Source organism: Giraffa tippelskirchi, chromosome 11, assembly GCF_054371585.1.
Source record: "Giraffa tippelskirchi isolate mGirTip1 chromosome 11, T2T-mGirTip1v1.2.pri, whole genome shotgun sequence".
NCBI lineage: Eukaryota > Metazoa > Chordata > Mammalia > Artiodactyla > Giraffidae > Giraffa > Giraffa tippelskirchi.
In genome coordinates this window covers 126,497,680-126,519,526 of record NC_137285.1, presented here as the reverse complement: position 1 = coordinate 126,519,526, position 21,847 = coordinate 126,497,680, and the positions used below count along the sequence as shown (strand labels likewise).

Below are 21,847 nucleotides of genomic sequence, written 5' to 3'. Positions count from 1 at the left end.
GAAGACATCTAAAATATGTTAAATGAAAAATGCAAGGCACAGAAGTACATATATACACATACATAATTTGGTACAATTTTTACTTGCAATTGCATAAAGAATCTCAGTAAAGATAGAGCAGGGTGCAGCAAAAAACTAGCGAGATGAGACAGGTGAGAGGAAGATTTTAATATAAACCTTCATATATATTTTGAGCCATGGACTGTATTAGCTATTCAAAAATTAAATGAAAATATCTGGGGGCTTACTTTGTGCCAAGTACCGGAAACAGTGCAGTGAACAAAACTGACCCAGAAATTTCTACTCAAATGGAGCTTACATTTAGTGGAGAGAGACATGCATTAAGCAAATAAGTAAACATACAGTTATGTCAGATGATCTGGAGTATCGTGGAGAAAAATCAAACACAAAAGACAGGGAGAAGAGTCACAATTTTTAAAAGAGTTAGTCAGTGATCAAGGAGAGTTTCTCTGAGAAAATTTCTGGAGTAAAGACCTGAAAGAAGGCAGAGGAGCTAGTCATGTGGCTATCAGCAGGAGAGTCAGGGCAGATGCCTTTAAACTGAAGCCGATTTGAATTCAAGGAAGGCAAGAAGGGCAATAGGGATGGAACAGAGAGAATTCAAGAGTAGAAAGAGATAAGTGCCGAGAAGTGACAGCCAGCCAGTTCATGAAAGGCCTAGGAAACAAAAAGAACTTTAGCTTTTACTCTGAATAAAATAGGAAGACACTGGAGTGTTTGGGGGTTGGAACAACATGACCTGACTTTCATCTTAACAGGATCTTGGTTGAGACCACACTGACAAGAGTGCGTGGGCAGACAGATCTGTTAACAGGTCTGTCAACAACTCACCCAACCACTCCATGATAGTAGTTTGGAGGTAGTAAGAAAAGAAAAGATTATAGATATATTTTGGTAGTAAGAACCAAAAATATCTGCTGAAAAATTGGGTATGGAATATAAAAGAGGACAATGCAGGGTGATTCCAAGGTTTCTGGCCAAGCAAATGGAAAGACCGAGTTGCCATTTTCTGATAGAGGGATGAATACAGGAGACAGATCCGAGTTAGAACATCAGACTCATTGCTGAATATATCAAGTTTAAGTCACTTCCTAGGCTCCAAATGGAGATGTACAGTAGGCAGTTGAATACTTGAGTATGAGTTCGGGGGGGAGGCCGAAGCTAAAGAAACACATTTGTAAGCTGTTAGAGTGACAAGCGATATTTGAAACTATGACACATGCATGAGACGACCAAACTGAATTATGTAGAGGTCGTCTTCTGATGTATCAAAATAACCGGTTGGTATTCCAGGAAAGCACAGGCACTCACATTTCCTGGGGGAGAAATAACTATGGCTGAAGAACAAACTTGATTTTATAAAACTTCCAAGTTTAAGAAGGAACCAGGATTAGAATCTTGCTCCTCATCCATTAAGACAAGGTTTTGTTCTCTGAGAATGTAATATATGGTGTTCAATTTGAACTACCTGAGAAATAGACAATCTCCTAAGAGCACTAAACAAAAGTGTCAAGAATCAAAAGAACTCACATATAACTTCTTACGCTCTGCTGTGAATTCAGCTGAAATAAAAGAATAACTTAGAAATCAGCATTTCAGATATTCTTCCAATTAAAAATAAATAAATAAACTTCTTTTGAAACTGAGAAATGATGCCACTAGGCAGGCGGTACAGGTGGCTTTTAAGAAGAGTCCACAGGCCTTTCATTGTGGTCATCCTACACCAAGGGCCACATAATGATCATGCAGTGAATATTCAAGCTTATCATCACAGATCCAAGAAGATAGTTCAGTTCAGTTCAGTCGCTCAGTCATGTCCTACTCTTTGCGACCCCATGAATCGCAGCACGCCAGGCCTCCCTGTCCATCACCAACTCCCGGAGCTTACCCACACCCATGTCCATCGAGTCAGTGATGCCATCCAACCATCTCATCCTCTGTTGTTCCCTTCTCCTCCCGCCCCCAATCCTTCCCAGCATTAGGGTCTTTTCCAATGAGTCAACTCTTCGCATGAGGTTGCCAAAGTATTGGAGTTTCAGCTTCAACATCAGTCCTTCCAATGGTGGTATTAATTAGGCTTACTAAAGAAAGAGTGTTCCAGCTCCTCCTATGGCAGTGAAAAGTTACAGAGCTGAACATGCAGGCCCAACAAGTCTATTATGTCAATATACTTCATTCAACCATGACATTCTGGAGCCGAGGGAAGTCTCAGAAATCATCAATCCTCCCATTTTAGAAATAAATTAACAGCACACAAGAGGAACTAAATGTCCTAGCCAAAGGGCTTGTCAGTTAGTGACAGACTCAATACCACTACTAGACACTGGACTTCCCTGTGGTCTGAAACCAGCTAGTCCCTTATTGTGTTAATAACCATTTCATTGAAATAACTCAAGAAACAGTCCAAAGGAAAAAAAAAAAAACAACAAATATTCCATAATAACTTCTAAGCTCAAGATATAAAGTGAACTAGAGAAGACAAGAAAAAGAATAACAACAACAAAAAAATCACTTTGGTTTCATTGTATCTCTTGGACAAGATTTTACATCATGGTCATCAACCATTCCCATGACTACTCTTTTTAGAAACTACTATTATGCCTGTTAACATTACAATTCCAATAATAATTGCTATCATTTACCAAATACTTAAAATGTCCTAAGTTCAATGTTGAGTAACTATTATCAGAGGTAACACTGGAGCAAGAACACAGAAGTTCTAACAAAGACAACCAAGAACTGATTATATAGAAAACTATAAAAAATGTAAGTACTTTGGCATTGTCCCATATATTGCTGGTGATGAAACCAATTAGTGAGCAGCAGACCAAATGTAATAAGATCTGCAAAAATACTTATACCCTTAGCACAGACAGTGACCAAATTGTTTCATTTTTCTTCTGGACACATAAGGAGACAATTTTTCCCATCCCTTGTTCACCTAAAAAGGATGATGTAACTGATACAAGGCTAATGGAATGCCATGGAATTGATATGGAACATTTCTATTTAAAAACCTCCCTCAAATAATCCCTCTCCCTTGCCATATCAGAAGCATCATTCCAAAACAGAAGCAGCCTGGATACCTGAGCCAGCAGTTAGAGGAGAACTGCCAAGCCAGAATCTGATAAGTAACACTTACACTGAACTTTGCTCAGTTGCTCAGTTGTGTCCGACTCTTTGCGACCCCATGGACTACAGCACGCCAGGCTTCCCTGTCCTTCACCATCTCCAAGAGATTGCTCAAACACTGAACTTAGTGTTTAAGAAATTTATTATGTCAAGACACTGAATGACTCATAGCATTTGTTATAGTAGCTAGAATTACTCGTTCAGATTAATACAATTGCTTTAAAAATATGCAGTGGTTAGAATGAAACCTAAGAATGAAATAAAACTGTAAAAATGGTGGAATTTACAGTCCTTTTTTCTTTGTCCAAAAATTGCATAGCAAGCATACAGCTATTTTAGTATACAGTATATATACTGGTATATAGTTGGTATATAGTTACATACTGGTACATAGCTGGTATATAGTTACATACTAGCTGAAATAGACAGAACTAATATCAATGTAGTTTTAATCCTAATTCAATATTCCTGTCATTATACCATTCTTCCTCTTTTAAGAGTATTCACCATAAATCAACTGATTATGTCAACGTGTTTTTTGCCTAATATGTATTCAAAAGATGCTTGTGATTCTGAATTAAATATCTGATGTCCTCTTAGAATTATCACTTATGGAAGAATCCACATTTTAGTATGAGGAAATGAATTCAAAGAAACCATGCAATTATTCTAACAATGAGCCCATATACACAAAGAATTACAGATATGAGAAGATACGAACTAGGTCCAAATTTTACAAGACTAAAGGAATCAATTATATTTTAAAGACAAGCAAATTAGTACTAGATACTGGACTCAAGTAACCTATTTCAAATGACAGCTACTGGAATAATTAAACATTAAAATTCATAAAGGAATGATAAATTTATCATTGTAAGGCTCAGCTATCCAAAAGACATGTTTCTTCAATTTATATAACAACTTCTCAAGAAATATTTTCAGACAGCATGACAACTTCGTTTTCTAATGAGCAATACTAGCAAAAGATGCAGAGAATCATTTGTGTTACAAAAGAATAAAAATGAGATATAACGACCTGTGGGTAGCAAGTCCAGATTCTCTTACCTTTGTATACCTTTTCAGTGTTACACAAGTGAAGTGTGAAGTAGGTATCAAGAAGCTGATGGCCATTCTTATTAACAATGTTCCGGGCAGCAATGTTTCGAAGATGTCTAAGACGCCGCTGAAACATAAAGAAAAACAAAAAAAGAGGAGCATTCAGCTTTTTCCTCTTCTGAAACTTTCTGAAAGCTACAATTCAAAGATAAAATTTAGTAAGTTTTCCCAGTCATTTATTTGTTGAGCCAGCAACCTTAACCCAGTCTCTTATTTATGCCTCAGCATCTCTTCTGTTCAATAGGAGTTATTCCTGCCCTATATCATTTACAAAGCTGTTGGAAGCATGAAATAACAAATGAAATATTCTTGAAAAGTATAAATATTATATAAATCCTATATACCTGTAAAATAGCATCAGTATTTCCTGGAATATTAACTAAGCAGTAATTTGCTTTCTTCCCATCAGAAGGATGCTGGTAGAGACGCAAAGTCCAACACACACCAACACAAAATTAGCAATTATTTACATACACACACCTCTGTTACTAGTTAAGTCTGATGCCAGATCATCTGTTACAACCAAGAAAAGAAGACAAAGACAAAGCCAAAAAAAAAAAACAGTAACTCACTGTTCACTTCATCAGGCCAGTAACCCAACTGTTGTCAGTCAACCAGTCCCTATTTTTTCATCAGGCCTCCTTCCAACTAGGATGCAAAAATTATTTGGAAGTCACAAGTGTTGGAAATGCAAAAGCTCCATAAGCAACAGGAGAAATCAACAAAAATATAAGATGACTAAGTGTTAGTCACTCAGTTGTATCCAACTCTGCGACCCCATGGACTGTAGCCTGCCAGGCTCCTCTGTCCATGGGATTTCTCCAGGCAAGAATACTGGAGTGGGTAACCATTCCCTTCTCCAGGGGATCTGCTCGAACCAGAGATCAAACCCAGGTCTCCTGCACTGCACGCAGATTCTTTACCACCAAGCTACAGAGTACAGAATACCTTAAAGATACCTTAAGAGATAGCCAAATCATCTCATATCAAAGAGAAAAGTTGGCAGCGAGGTCTGACCACAACAGATTCATTCTCAATAGCTAGTCCCCTGTGTCAGATGATTATTTCAGACTGAAAAATAGAAAACAAGTGCTCAGTTTTAAAATATGCTTAAAGCTCTCCCTTTAGGCCGAAAGCCCACTTTGTTTAGGTAGGTCCATCATCAATTACAGGTGCAGTCAGCCAGCAAAATATAGTTCTTTCTTTCCATGTACACACCAACCCAATCCTTTCTCCCAATCTAGAGATTAAGATTCTTGGACAGAGAAGGTTATTGTCTAATAAATTTATTTAACATTCTAAGTATGAAAAACCCCAAATGTATTTATAAAAAGTTCCTAGGGCTTACTTTAAAAGACTTATATTTCTACAATCTGCCAAAGGTTTCTATTTCACACCCTAGACTACAGTGACTATTTCCTCCAACTATATATTTTTCATTAGCCTCTGAGTCAAGATTTTAAATTGACAGGAACCACTAATAGCCTACATACATAATAATCACATCTATTTTGCCAAAAGATTCCAATCTTGGTCCTCTATTCAAAGACCTGAAAACATTACTCTAAGCCTCCAGCATAAAGTACAAACTTCCCATTATTCCCTTCAAAGCCTTGCACAATCCAACCTCTCCATACTCGATCCTTACTTCCCACTAGATCTTCCACACACCCAACCCCCAGTCACAAGTGACTGCTTACTGTTCCATGAAAAAGATCATGTATGGTCCTAGCTCCATGTTTTTGCCAATGCTAGCTCCTAAATGCTATCTACTGAGATTACCATACGGTTTTTATCTTCCAATTTGTTTATATGATGTATCACACCGATTGATTTGCGTATACTAAAACATCCTTGCATCCCTGGGATAAACCCCACTTGATCATGGTGTATGATTCTTTCAATGTATTGTTAGAGTATGTTTGCATTTCATTCAGGATTTTTGCATCTATGTTCATCAGTGACATTGGCCTGTAATTTTCTTTTTTTATGATATCTGAAGCACTAAGATAAGTATTTCCATTACACCATGCTTAACTAAATACAAGATGGTCTCAGAAACTGGAACAGACAAAGGAAATCAACTCTTGGGTAAATTACGGATGTGATCTTGGTGAAGGCAGTAAATACACATGGGGACCTCTTGTGCCCTTTGTCTTGGTTTCCTCTTTGAAATATTCATTCCAATTTTATCATGAAGCTGATTATTTTAAAAAATATTAAACAAGCGAAATGCCGGGCTGTATGAAGCACAAGCTAGAATCAAGATTGCCGGGAGAAATATCAATAACTTCAGATACACAGATGACACCACACTTATGGCAGAAAGCAAAGAAGAACTAAAGAATCTCTTGATGAAAGTGAAAGAGGAGAGTGAAAAAGCTGGCTTAAAATTCAACATTCAGAAAACCAAGATCATGGCATCTGGTCCTATCACTTCATGGCAAATAGATGGGGAAACAGTGGAAAGTGAGAGACTTTATTTTGGGGGCTCCAAAATCACTGCAGATGGTAACTGCAGCCATGAAATTAAAAGACACTTGCTCCTTGGAAGAAAAGCTATGACCCAACCTAAGTAGCTTATTAAAAAGCAGAGACATTACTTTACCAACAAAGGTCCGTCTAGTCAAAGCTATGGTTTCTCCATAGTCATGTATGGATATGAGAGTTAGACCATAAGGACGGCTAAGCACCAAAGAACTGATGCTTTTGAACTGTGGTGTTAAAGAAGACTCTTGAGAGTCCCTTGGACAGCAAGGAGATCCAACCAGTCCATCCTAAAGGAAATCAGTCCTGAATATTCATTGGAAGGGCTGACGCTAAAGCTGAAACTCCAATACTTTGGCCACCTGATGTGAAGAACTGACTCACTGGAAAAGACCCTGATGCTGGGGAAAATTGAAGGCAGGAGGAGAAGGGGACAACAGAGGATGAGATGGTTGGATGGCATCACTGACTCAATGGAGATGAGTTTGAGTAAACTCTGGGAGTTGGTGATGGACAGGGAAGCCTGGATGCTGCAGTCCATGGAGTCGCAAAGAATCAGACACGACTGAGTGATTGAACTGAACTGAAACTGTAATAAATTAAATTAACAATATTAATAATATGCCAAAGAACCTACTATGCACAGGGAACTATACTCAACATTTTGTAATGATCTATTAGAAAAGAAAATATAAAGAAGAGTATGTTTTTAAAAAAAAGATAAAGAAGAATATATATGGAACCTTCCCTGGTGGCCCAGTGGTTAAGAATCTGCCTGCTAATGCAGGGAACTAAGATCCCACATGCCACGGGACAACTAAGCTTCGTAAACCACAGCTACTGAACCAGCACTCTATATAGCATGTGCTCTGCAACAAGAGAAGCCTGTGACCCGCAACTAGAGACCCCCCTGCCTGCCACAACTAGAGAAAGCCTGCATACCGCAATGAAGAGCCAATACAGTCAAAAATAAAAAGACAGAAGAAAAACTGTGTTTGTCTATATAACTGAATCACTGTGCTGTACACCCGAAACAGGATATTATAAATTAACTAAACTTCAATAAAAATAAATAAGAATTAATAATAATAATAATATGCCAATGTTAACTTTTAGTTTTGAAAAATGTAAAATGGTAATGTATGATGCTAACCTTAGGGAAAACTGAACGAAGGGAATTCTGTGTACTGTCTTTGCAACTTCTCTGTAAATCTAAAATTATTCCAAAATTTTAAAAAATGAGAATTTATTGCTTTTTTTCAGACCTAAGAGTGGAAAGGGGACAGAGTGCCAGTAAAACAACACTTCACAAACATTAAACAGAGCTCCTCTCTTCCATCCCCACCCATTCATCTCCTTCCTTCAGTCTCCCATCTCCTTCCTTCCTCCCCTTCCCCTAAGGTTTAATGCAATTAAAAAGAAACACTGGAAGGTTAAACCAGAAACTCAGAAAATGACCTATGGGCTTGAGAACAGGTTGGAGGGAACAGAGATAAAAGCAAGATTTCCCTAATACTTCGCTATGTGGTTTTGCCTTCTGTACCATAAGAATGGTTTACATAATCAAAAAATAAAAGTTAAATAAGAAAAAGTTTAAATCAACTAAACCTAGTCAAAAATAGAACAGCAATACCAAAAATTACCACCAGTCTTAGGCTATATCACCCACTTTTGCCCAAATTACTACCCTATGAACCTAGGAAATATTAAAGAAATCAAGGTGACCTAAAGGATCCTCTCTAGTTCTCAGTTCTCCAGAACATCTATACTTGACCAAAACAATGTATAATTATGGATACTTTCAAATATTTGTCTATTTACCCAACTAGACTAACAGTTCTATACAGGAGAGATTTATTAACTGCTGTATCTCTAGCACCTAGATGAATAATTAGCAAACAGTAGGAACACAATAAATGGTTTTTGATTGAATTTATACATGTCCAGAGAATTAACACAGTCAAGAAGGTCTTGGTATGACCTAGGTCGTGCAATGAACCTGAGTGGCCTGGAACCCATAATGGATTCTGACACCCACCCATGAGATGGTGGGAAAACACAGAGCACTTCAAACCTAAGACTGGACCTCAGAACTGAAAGTGGGGGTCAAATCTTAGCAGTGCTTCTGGACTACAGCAAATTCTCAGCACTCACCTACCTGTAACTGTACCAGGGTATACCAGGCACCAGGAGTTCATGGCCTGGAGGCAACATCGAGCATAAATGTACTGCTTTAGACCTTGTCTAAACAGAATTAAATATTAGATTATCTCTTCAATGGCCCAGCCAAAGATAAATTCAAATCTGTCTTATGATCTAAACTGGCTCAAATATCTCAGAAAAGTAAAAATAGTTAAGTAATTAAAATTTTATGCCGACTTTGGAATTAAAACTCTTTTTGTTTTTGGCTGTGCTGGGTCTTCATTATTATGCATGGGCTTTCTCTAGTTGCAGCACATGGGATTCTCATTGCAGTGACATCTCTTATTGAAGAGCATGGGCTCTAGAGCACAGGCTCAGCAGCTGTGGCCCACAGGCTTAGCTGACCTATTGCATGTGGAATCCTCCTGGACTAGGGATTGAACCTGTGTTCCCTACATTGGCAGGTGGGGATTCTTAACCACTAGACCACCAGGGAAGTCCTAGATTACTCTTTAAGATAACATTCCATGCAGCTTCCTAAACTGCCAATCTCCTCACACTTTCTTAAAGCTTTAAGCATTCACAGTTAAAAAAGGCTCTTTGCATCTCTTTCTACAGCAGTAGCTTTAGGCAGCCAATTGTACTCTAAAAACACCTATTCCCAAAGTTGAATAGATTTTAATTTTTAAGTTGGAATTAAAATGGCTTTAAGTCTTTGAAGCACTACCTAAAAAACACTCAAGGTTAAAAACAACCATTAAAATAAAATCTTATTCAGCTTTGATTTGGAAGATTGATGTATTACAGCTAGAGCACAGCTCTGCTACCTGAAATGTTGGCAGTGGGAAAGAGACCAGAATGATCCTAAATCCCTCAACCTTTTTTTTTTTCTTTTTTAAACAAATCTCTCAAGTATAAATTCTAAAACAAGACTTAATTGGCATGTGTTGTAGATTTGAAACATCTGCTCAAGAAAACAAGCATTACACTAGTATGATTGTAAACTGATGCCTCTAGAATCTAAAAGGGTTGGATTTTGTTGTCAACAGTACTAACGTTCTTAGAAAACTGCTTTAAAACGTGAGTAAAAGTCGCTCAGTTGTGTCGACTTTGCAATCCCATGGACTATTCAGTCCATGGAATTCTCCAGGCCAGAATACTGGAGTGGGTAGCCTTTCCCTTCTCCAGGGGATCTTTCCAACCCAGGGTTCGAACCCAGGTCTCCCGCATTGCAGGTGGATTCTTTACCAGCTGAGCCACAAGGGAAGCCCAAAATGTAACAGTAGATTAAAGAACTCTTTTGGCCTTTTAAAATTTTGCTCTGTTTTATCTTGCCCAGCATCTATTTGGTTTAAAAAACAAACAACAACAAAAAAGAACAAAAACACCTCAGATATTCCTCTGTAGAACTACCTAATGCTGGGCAGGATTGGGGGCAGGAGGAGAAGGGGACGACAGAGGATGAGATGGTTGGATGGCATCACTGACTCGATGGACATGGGTTTGGGTAAACTCCGGGAGCTGGTGATGGACAGGGAGGCCTGGCGTGCTGCGATTCATGGGGTCACAAAGAGTCGGACACGACTGAGCGACTGAACTGAACTGAACTATCAATCTACTGTAGAATTAACCCCACTTCCAACTCCAAGGAGGATCATGTGACTCAAGTCAGGTCAATCAGCCCTGATCATTCCCTCCCCCTGACCATAACAACACAATAAGGATCCATGGAAAACCTAGAAGTCGTATTAAATTGTTGTATTAAATAGTCAATTAAATTCTTTTTTCCCCCCTACTGGCCCAGAACCTGGAAGGACTTAGGGCTAGAGATGCTGACAGTCATCTTTACATCATCGTGAAACCTGAGATGAAAACTGCAAGAGAGCAGAGTTCAGAAACGTGGAGCAAGACAGAAACAAGGTATTGCAAGGGTAAGGTAAGAGATACAAACTACTATGCACAAAATAGATAAGCAACAAGGATACAGTGTATGCAGAGGGAATTATAACCATTATCTTGTAACAACTATTCATGGAGTATAACCTGTAAAAAGAGGAATCACTATGCTGTACACCTGAAATTAACATCGTCAACTATACTTTAACAAAAAAATAAAATTAAAAGTCCTGCCAAAGGAATTTCAGTCTCTGTTAGTATGACCAAATCCTACCTAAAATGAGAATAATGACAGACACCAACCCCGACCCGATAAAACTGCTGAAGATTACAACTAGAGAACACTTATATCGTAACTGTTTATCAAGAATTTTTCCCACTAACGGGTTAGTAAATGAAAAACAACATTCTAATTTAGCTGCAAGGTACAAAGAAATGTTTCAGTTTGTTAAACATCTCCATATTTTAGAAAATGGTAATTTCTGATGGGTCAATCCATTTTTATTGATATAATTTTGAACCTCATCCTTGGTGATAGCAAGTCCAATCACATCTCAGAAATAAAAGAAAACCAAAGCAACTTTTAGTAGTAAAGTAGGCCACCGGTGTTCTACGTTATTCCCAAATGTTACCTTTCCTTTGCTGGTCTGGCTTCTGAGGTATAAAAATGACCAAAGAGAAATGTGATGTTCCTCCTCTCTGCTGGAGAGTGACTCAGGGAGGCTGATGATGGCTATCCCCCTCATTCCTTGCACTCCTTGCTTATTAAAACAAGAGTAACTGTGTGTATCGCTGTATCCTGCCCACTACGCCAATTGTTTCGCTGTTCACTGAACCCAGGGTAGGCAAGGCATGAGCGAGGAAGCAGATAGAAAGAAGCTGAAAGAAGCTGCGAGGTGTCGTAGGAACTGCAAACATTCTTTATTCGCAGCAGCAAGGCAGACATGCTTTATCCTCTAATGGCTGCCGCTGCCACAAGACGAGGCAAGGGCTTTTCAGGTGTTACTTACATAGGCATGATGCACATGCCCAGTGCTATAAATGATCTCAGCTGTTACATAACCATTCATAGTCACTGTTCACAGAATGTGGGACCAGAGCAAGAGAACATGGGGCGGGAGTGAGAGGGAGCTGGGCGAGAGAGCCTGACCATCACCATCCTGGCTAACTGCTCTTTCCCAACACCATGGTTCTTAAATATAATGACTCCACAAATCTCCACGATCACCAAACTAAACTACCACCCCACGCACACCTTTTACGGCTCCCAAGACCACAGTGAGGTATCTTCTAAGCAAATTTTGAGTCTAATATGCTTAGTTCTAGAAGAGCTCTTACAAATCAACAAAACAATCCATAAACTATAGTATAGAAAAGGGGGCAAAGGATATAAAAAGGCAGACCACCAGAAAAGAAATGGAAATGGTCAGTAACCATATGAGAAGATATATAATCCTACTCATAAAGATATGCACACCAAAACAAACAGTCCAGCTCACGGAGACTGCAGTTTTCGAAGAATGGTCCCACCAATACATCCCATCCCATATGCTCGCTTCCAGTGTGACGCTGCCATTTCTTTACGAAACAAGGTCTATGTTCCCTCCCCCTTAAACGAGGCCTGTTGACTATGGTGGAAAGGATGTCATGTGATTTCTGAAGCTGAATCACAAAGTTACTTGGTCCTCTTTACTGGATGCTCTTCCTCAGAATTCAGTCATCCCTCGGTGAGGATGCCAAGCAGCCACATGTTAAAGGCTTGGCAGGTGTTCTCCTCAGTCCCAGCTGAGAGTCCAGCTAGAACCTGATACACAAGTGACCACTTCAGCACCCAGCAGTTGAGACGCCAGAAATGACATCAAGTAAAGCATAGACAAGTTGTTCTCACCTAGTCCGAAACAAAACTTTTCATGAGCAAAATAAATGATGATGTTTTAAGCCACAAAATTTTTTGTTTGTTACTCAGCAATGTAAAACAAAGAAATCTATCTGATTAACCAGTTTAGTTTCTGTCAGCGTTGATACTAGTAAGGAAAATGATGTTGGGGGAAATATAAAATGGTCCATTTTGGAAGGAGGGTGATTTAGCAACAATTACCAAAGTGTATATAATATTTGACCAAGCAATTTCACAAGTCACAAAAATGTGTGCAAATATTAGCTATAAAAGCAAAAACTGAAAAACCACTCTTAAACTGTGGCATATTCATACAATGGAAAATTACATAACCATTACAAAAACAAAGTGATAATATGAAACACAAACAAAAGAGCAAAAAATTTTAAATGTGTACATAAATACTACTGTACACCCTGGGTGATGTAGATCATGGGTTGGTCAACTTGCTTTAAAAGGTTCCAAAAGTAAACATTTCAAGCTTTTCAGGTGCATTCTGTCTCTGCAAATTCTTTGTTTATAATCCTTTAGCCATGTCAAAATCTTTCTTATTTCATCAGTTGTTACAAAAACCAATGACCATTAGCCACAGTTTGCTAATCACTGAGTTATGAGAATTTTTAAAGTAGAAAAAGTAGTCAAACTTGCTCTGAATATCTTTTCCCTTCCCTAGTCTCAATTCACTTCCTTTTTAGATCAAGCCTTTACTCTCACCATGGGACCAGGCTAAAGGGCATGGAAGAATTAAGGCCCAGGTTAACTCAGGTTACTGCTACTTTGGCACACTTTTTTGAGGGGCAACAGAAGCAAACCTGGGAGAAAATGTTTTCCACATCTCCACAAAAGGTAAAAATGCTGAATCACCAAATCAAGAATTTAAGCTTGATAAATCAGGTCAGTCTTTTTAAAACAAAAAAGCCCCTTCTATATTACAGAATTCTATTTTGTCTAATCTTTTGATCCCACCTGAAAGACTCACTGTGAAAAGTTTTGAAAGAACACAAAAATGCTTTAAAACTACCGCTTGGGGCTACTGGATAGAAAGCAAATGGTGCCAACAGGCAATGTTACAGATTTAAACAAACCATCAACTCTAAAGTCTCATAAAACACCTTATAGCTCCTGTTCCTAATTGAGAACTTTCTCTGACATAAATTACACAACCTCAGACCCAAAGCCCTCATTTTGACATTAACGCTCCTCTCACCCAAGTTCAAATAAGTCCTAGAACTTAATTCAGTCACTTACAAAGCACTAACAGCCTACAAGAAAAGACAAAATCTATCTGAACTTTCTATACTTCTTAGACATGCTGACTCTGGGTTGGTTTTGGTTTTTTTTTTAAATCTCCATCCTATTCACCGCCAGTCTTGGGGGAAAGTCCAAACTTGCCCTTTCCCCCGCCCCATGATTCCTGAGTAGAGTTGCTCTAAAAAACAGGTCTTTGCAGTGACAGATCCAGTATTGTTCTCGGTGTATGTCTCTCTCATGCTCCCTCTCTTATTCCCCTTTTTTCTATTTTCCTTGCCAGACTATGCTAGGAACTGTGGGGATACAAACACGGGATCCCCTAGTTTCAGAGTACGTAACCTTTCTAAAGAACTGGAGTTTGTGCCCACCAAAGAAAGCTAGTAAAAGTATCCAGCATATACTTTCAAAGAGCATTTAATTAAACAGCAGTTATTACAGAAATGTAAGACCGAACAAGACAGACACAGAACTATACAGGATGACCTGGAGGATAAACACTGGAAGACAGAAGATAGCTTCAGTGGGCCAAGTATAGAGTAATATCGTGCTTGCAATCTGCTTCAAAATAACTGGGGTGAGGCAAGTAGTTAGGCATATAGATTAAAAAAGACCTACCATGAGGTGACAGTTATTGATGATTATTACCAATAACAAGTAATAGGTACTTGGGAGTTTATTATCCCACCCTCCCGTATGTATGCATTTCAATATACATTGATACATAAAATATACATATAGATAGTTCATTATTCATTGAAATTTCCATAAAAAAGTTTTAAAATAGTATCAATAAGAACAGAAAGGATAAGAGTATATAGGAGTGCAAAGACAAAATTGGGCTTAATGGGGATGCTAATTAGATAACTGATACAGTTGAGGACAAACAGAAGATTGTTAAAAGAAATATAGGTGTTAAAGGATCCCTAGAGAAATAAGAACTAATCAATAAAAGTGTTAGGACAATAGAGTAGCCATCAGTAAAGGGAAAGGGAAGGAAAGTAAAGAAATATGTACATGTATCAAATCTCAGATGGCTTAAAAATATTCAAATGTAAATAATTAAAGCATAATAAAAGTTCCAAAAGAAACCATGAAGGATTATTTTATAACCTCAAAGGTCTAAGAATGATATAAAACTCTGAAGCTATAAAAAGAGAGGGGGAAAAAAAAATCAATAAAATTCCCTACATAAAATGTTTTTAAATTATGCATGACAAAAACTATCATATGCAAAGTCAAAGAAAAAAACAACCTAACAAAAAAATTTCAATTCTTATAACAAAGACAATTTCACTAAAACATAGAGTTCATAGGGGAACCCCCTGGTGGTCCAGTGGTTAGGGCTCAGTGCTTTCATTGACAGGGGCCAGGTTTTAATCCCTAGTCAGGGAACTAAAATCCCACAAGCTATGAGGCACAGCCAAAAATAAAATAAAACTGTTCATAGAACAAAAAGCCAAACAACCCAACAGAAAAACTGACAAAGAATATTAACAGATTAATTCACAGAAAATATGAATAGCACTTAAGGAGAGATTCTCAACCTCACTTATAAGAGAAATGCAACTTAAAGCTACACTAAAATTGGCGCAGATCACAAAGTCTGATAACATATTCAGAGACAGGTAGTGGCAATACAGACACTTTGCTGACAAAAGTATAATTGGTAAAACCTCTAAAAGATGGCACAATTACAAATGCATATATGTTACTTCCACACCTGTATTAAAAATACACTTGCAGATATACAATATAATATATGTAATACAATACCAGCAAAAACTGGAAATAAGTTAAATGTTAATCAATAGGGGACTACTGATGTATATATATACACATCCTACACTGGAACAGTATGGGACCATAAAGAATCAATTATGTGGCAGCTTTCTGAGCACTGATATGTAACAATCTGTAAACACACTATTAGTTTTTTTAAAAAATAGTACAGTTTATACAGTATGTTTAACAAGTTATCATTTGTGTTTAACAGGAAAAAAGAATATAATTATGTAATGATAGGAGAAGCATAAAATATAATTGATAACACTGGTTGCCCAAGCGAAGGGAAAAATGGGTATTTGGGACACAGAGTGGTATGAAGACTCTTCACTGCCTCCTCTTATACACTGCTGAATTGTAATCCATATGAATATATTATCTATTTTTAAATAAAACTAAATTTACATTTAAAAAAAACAGAGATGGCAATGAACCCTCAAGCCTGGGTATCTATGATAGCCATTACCAGAAGCGGTGTGACATTGTGGTAAGGGAGTCAGTAATCCTGAACTCGAGGGTGGCTCTAACCACTTACTAGTGAGTAAGTCACTGAGTCCCTCTGAGCCTATTTCCTCTTCCATAAAATAGAAACATTTCCTGCATGCTTACCTCTGTGGGTTATTTTAAGGATCAAATGAAATTATGGATATAAAAGCTCTCTGAAAAACTAAAGTATCTTACGAACATAAAGTATGAACAGAAATACGGATGTCAAGAAAGGGATGTGGTTAGTGTTAAGACGACAAATTGATTTAGGCATTTTCTAATCTGAAGTAAAGAGACAGATTTAGAATTTATCTATCTAAATAGAGGTAATAAAGTTACAGGAGTATAATATAACAGATCTCCAAAGAAAAACGTTAAATAAATAGAATTATAGAATTATAGAACTGAAAAAGATCTTGAAAGTCATCTAAACCTTTCCTACGCAGTATTACCTGGGAACCTGTTGGAAATGCAGAATTTCAGGTCCCACTACAGACCTTTACTCAGTCAGAATCTACATCTTAACAAGCTCCCCTGGTAGTCTGTTTTACTAAGCATTAATCTAAGCCATTTTACTTATTTTTTAGATAATAAAATTAAGGCCCTAAATAAACAGGCCCACCCATGTTTACGCTGTTAGTAAATAGCAAATTCAAGATCTGCACCCAGGTCTGATCTCCTAGGCTATGTGTACATGTGTGCATGTACACCATGCATGTGCTTCCTTGTTTCAAAACCTTTGAGACATCCTTGCCAGGCAGATGTCCCATGCCCCAACTCTGATTTCTGATCAGCGATCCAGCCCATCAATTCTTCCTTCCTTCACAATATCTCTGGCATGTTTCTTCTTTTCCACACTTTTCATTTATTTTCCTAAAGCTATCGTTGCTTATACTACAAAAAACCAGCTTCCTTCTTGTACATATATCGACTTCCTCTTCTGCAAACAAGAGCTCACTTATAAACTCTAAATTCTATACAATTCCTTAAGAAAGTACAAACTATTATGCTTTTTCTTGGGGAGGGGGTTGCAGGGGGGACCAAGGTGCTCGGTATACAGGATCTTAGTTCCCCGACCAAGGATTGAACCCATGCCCCCTATAGTAGAAGCACAGAGTCGTAACCACTGGACCACCAAGGAATGACCCATTATGCATTAAATGTTAACATACTAATTACAGGCAGAATCTACGTTTAAAATCTACCAAGATTAGCAAACTGTAACTTCATAATTGTAACCCAGAACCTTCATGTTTTCATTTCCATTATTTCTTCCCATTACCCCTCCCTCTTTGCCCCAGAACCCAGGCTCACTGTAATCAAGCTTTACTAAATAAATCCAAAGGCCTTAAATCTTTCCAGTACCATCTTCAATCCCAATCTGTTTCAATAAACTCACAACATTCATAAACATCCTCATGTCTTCATAATTCTCTTCCATACACTGTACCCTAAGAAACCAAAGTATCTGAACATTTTCTGAGCACTCATGATGCGCCAGGATCTACACAATGAAATAAAAGACCAAATACCTCTGACTACCTCTCCTACACAAAGTCAGTTAAGATTAAGACCCCTGGTCTTTGCCCCATTTCCACATCTACACCAAGAAGCTTTGACTTTTTAAGACCAAATAATATGGGAAGACTTTGATAGATGCTCAGCCACAAGAGAAATAGATGAACAGGCAGATTAAGCCACCCATAACATGAGGACTAGCTCCTGTGCAACAGCCAACACACTGAAGCACTAGGATAAACAGTTCTAGAGACTACCAGCCACAAATTGAGTTCAATTAAATCAACCGGAGAAAAACAAAGGGTGTGTGCTTCAGTTCAAAATCCGATTGTGAGCTATTTATTCCAATTATATCAAACACTGATTCTGTGTTGTGGTATAAAGTTAGCTGACTTAGGTTTGATTCCCAGCTCTGCTATCTCACTTCAAAGTGAAAGTCGCTCAGTCGTGTCCAACTTTGTGATCCCATGGACTGTATAGTCCATGGCCAGAATTCTCCAGGCCAGAATACTGGAGTGGGTAGCCTATCCCTTCTCCAGGGGATCTTCCCGACCCACGGAATCGTACCGGGGTCTCCTGCAGCACAGGCGGATTCTTTACCAACCGAGCTATCACTTGGGTATGTAATTAATCTCTCACCTTCAGACACCTCATCTGTAAAATGGAGCTAATAACAGCTTCTTCCTGATAGAGTTGCAATGAAGAGTAAATGAAAAGTGAAAGTGTTTGTCACTCAATCATTGCAACCCCATGGACTGTAGCCTGCCAGGCTCCTCTGTCCATGGAATTATCCAGGCAAGAATACTGGAGTGGGTAGCCATTGCCTTCTCCAAGCCATTCCCTTCTCCAGGGTATCTTCCCAACCCAGAGATCCGCACCTAGGTCTCCTGCATTGCAGGCAGATTCTTTACTGTCTGAGCCACCAGGAAAGCCCTGAAGAGTAAATGGAAGAACTGCAAAGCATGAAGACACAGTACTGTCACATATGATAGTTCAATAATATTACCATTATCACCAATCACTGTACAGCTGTTTCAGCTTTTAGTGGTCAGTTTACCTGTAGCTTCAAAATCTATCCACCTAACCTGAGCAATACAGGTTTATGAAAGTAGAGATAAGGATGAAACTGGAAAACTATGTTTTAAATCCAAGAAACTAACAGAGTGAGGTAGTGGGAAAAGTTCTGAATTTAAAGCCAAAATAGCTAGAGCATGAACTCTAGCTCTTCATTGTTCTTTTCTGGGCCTAGATTCTCTCACCTGTTAAGTGGGGGAGATGGTTCTAACTACTGTGGCTAAAAATACTATGAAAATGGTTCTAAAGACATTAGCTACTAAAAACACAAGACAGCATGACATAAGATAAAAAGGTAAGGACTTATATTTTTGTCACAACTCTTGGCCCTTTTGTAGCCTCAATGACCATAAGCTCCTTAAGAGCCAGAACTGTCTTTTTATCCCAAGCACAGCTACACAGATATTCAATAAATGTCTGTTGACGGAATAAAGAAATGATGAATTATGACTATCTCACACTGCCTCACAGCTCAGGCCTCAGTCTCCCCTTATTTAGAAACTTCATCAGCAGTCTTCTCCTCACCACTCTCTACTCAACCACTTTTCTCATCACCAGTCTCTCCCCAAAACTATCCTCCCATTCTCACAGCACAATGCCAAGGGCAGACTGATAAATGTGGAGAAAGTGCTGAGAGCTGGGAAATCAGTTTTAGCACAATCATGGCACCAAGATTAGCTCAGACAAAAACCATCAATGGATGAAAAACCTCATGGGGAGTGGCAGGATATATGCACGGTCTCAAAGACTGTCCCCGACAGTCTGTTTATTAGTTAGCTGCAAGGGCAGACACACACAAACAAAATTACATGTTTGAGAAATCAGATAATATCTTGACCAAGTGACCAAAATAAACATCACCAGTAAGGGACAAATGGACATTACATGCCTCCAGAAGTGATACCCTATGAAGAACACATCACCACACATGAAATTTCAATTGAGAGGATGCACAATCTGAATCAAACCATGAGGAAATATCAGATATACAGAAAACGAATAGTCTACTTTAAAAAGGGAGGAAGTGGTCTATCTGTATTATGACACTGACACTAAAAAGAGACAAAGAAAAGTTGCAGAAATGTTCTACTTTAAAGAAGAGATAAAGCAACTAAATGGAGTATCTGACTCTGGACTGGAGAAGGAACTGGTGAAGGAAATTTTCTATTAAGGACATTATGGGATCAACTGACAGAATATGAACCACAGATTAGATAAAAAGCATTATATCAATGTTAATTTACTGAAACTAAAAACTATACTTTGGATATAAAAGAGAACACACCTATTCTAAGAAATACATACTAAAGTATTTACGGTCATGAAGTATGTAACTTCAAAGGATTCACACACCAAAAAACCTTATCTATATCTGTATACACCTAGGAAGAGAGAGCTTGCAAATGATAAAGCAAATGGAATGTTAACAATAGATGACTCTGGGTAAAGGGTATAAAGATGTTCTTGTATAAGTTTTGCTTTTGCAATTTTTCAATAAGCTTGTAATTCTCTCTAAACACAAAGTTTAAAAAAGCAAAGAAAAAAGTACTAGCTTGTACTAGCAGTAAGACCAGAAAAGGTATAAAAGGTATAGAGATTGAGAAGGAAGAAATAAAACTGTCTTTGTTCAACAGATGATATGATCATCTATGTAGAAAATCTGAGAAAATCAACCAAAACCTCCTGGATACATCAGCAACAAACAAGTAGAATTTGCATTTAGAATCATACTATCATTTACATTAATGCCCCTTCAAAATGAAATCAGTCGCATTGGTGAAAGTCGCTCAGTCGTGTCCGACTCTTTGCAACCCCATGAACTATACGTTCCACGGAACTCTCCTGGCCAGAATACTGGAGTGGGTAGCCTTTCCCTTCTCCAGGGGATCTTCCCAACCCAGGGATCAAACCCAGGTCTCCCACATTGCAGACAGATTCTTTACCAGCTGAGCCACCAGGGAAGCCCCAAATGAAATACCTGGGTATAAATCTAACAAAATAGGAACAAGATCTACAGGAAAACTATACAACTCTAATGAACAGTAGCAAAGAACAACTAAATACATGGAGAAACACTATATATTCATGTATAGGAAGATGAAATATTGTCAAGATGTCAATTCTTTCCAATTTGATCTATAGATTCAAGGCAATCCCTATTAAAATTCCAGCGAGATATTTTTTGTGAACATTGACAAACTGAATAAACAAGTAAATCAAAGGAGCAGAATAGAGAGCTCAGAAAGAGACCACATAAGTGTAGTCAACCGATCTCTGACAAAGGAGCAAAGGCCATACAAGAGAGCAAAGATGGTCTTTTCAACAAATGGTGTTGAAATAACTGGATTTCACGCAAAAAAAAAAAAAAGAATCTAGACACAAACCTTACACCTTTTACAGAAACCAACTCAAAATGGACCATACACTTAAATGTAAAAATGCAAAAACTATAAAATTCAGAGACAATAACATAGAAGAAACCTAGGTGACCTTGGGAATGGCAACTACTTTTCAGATACAACAACAAACACTCCATGAAAGAAATAATTGATAAATTAGACTTCATTAAAATTTAAAACTTCTGTTCTCTGAAAAACAATGTCAGAAGAATGAGAAAACAAGGCACAGGGGAAAATATATGCAAAAGACACATCTGACAAAGGACTGTTACCCAAAATATACAAAGACTAGTAAAACTCAACAATAAAAAAACAACCTGAATGAAAAATGGGCCAAAGACCTTAACAGACACCTCACCAAGTAAGATACATAGGCAGCAAATAAACATATGAAAAGAGGTTCTACATCATTTTTCACTAGGGAAATGCAAACTAAAGCTTGAATGCTTTTCCTACTCTCTTCCACATCAGCATTTAATTCAAACCATCTCTTACATTACACTAAAATGGTCTGCTGACGTAGCTGCCTTAACCATTAGATTACAAATCCCTCCAGGACAAAGACAGTGCCTTATTTATCCTGTATCCTCAGAGCCTGACAAACAGCAGTAGTAGTAGCAGTGATAGTAACAGCTAACATTTCTTG

General features: G+C 38.0%; 1 protein-coding gene across 5 annotated transcripts in view; it reads right to left on the bottom strand.

Annotated features, from left to right (window-relative positions):
• The window catches only part of UVRAG (UV radiation resistance associated), a 311,614-nt gene that overhangs the window by 274,921 nt on the left and 14,846 nt on the right, over window positions 1-21,847 (bottom strand). For all 5 annotated transcript variants that reach the window (XM_081543163.1, XM_081543165.1, XM_081543164.1 and 2 more), the window contains one exon: window positions 4,219-4,336. In XM_081543163.1, the coding sequence (XP_081399289.1) occupies window positions 4,219-4,336 (118 nt within the window). The remainder of the gene's footprint in view (window positions 1-4,218; window positions 4,337-21,847) is intronic.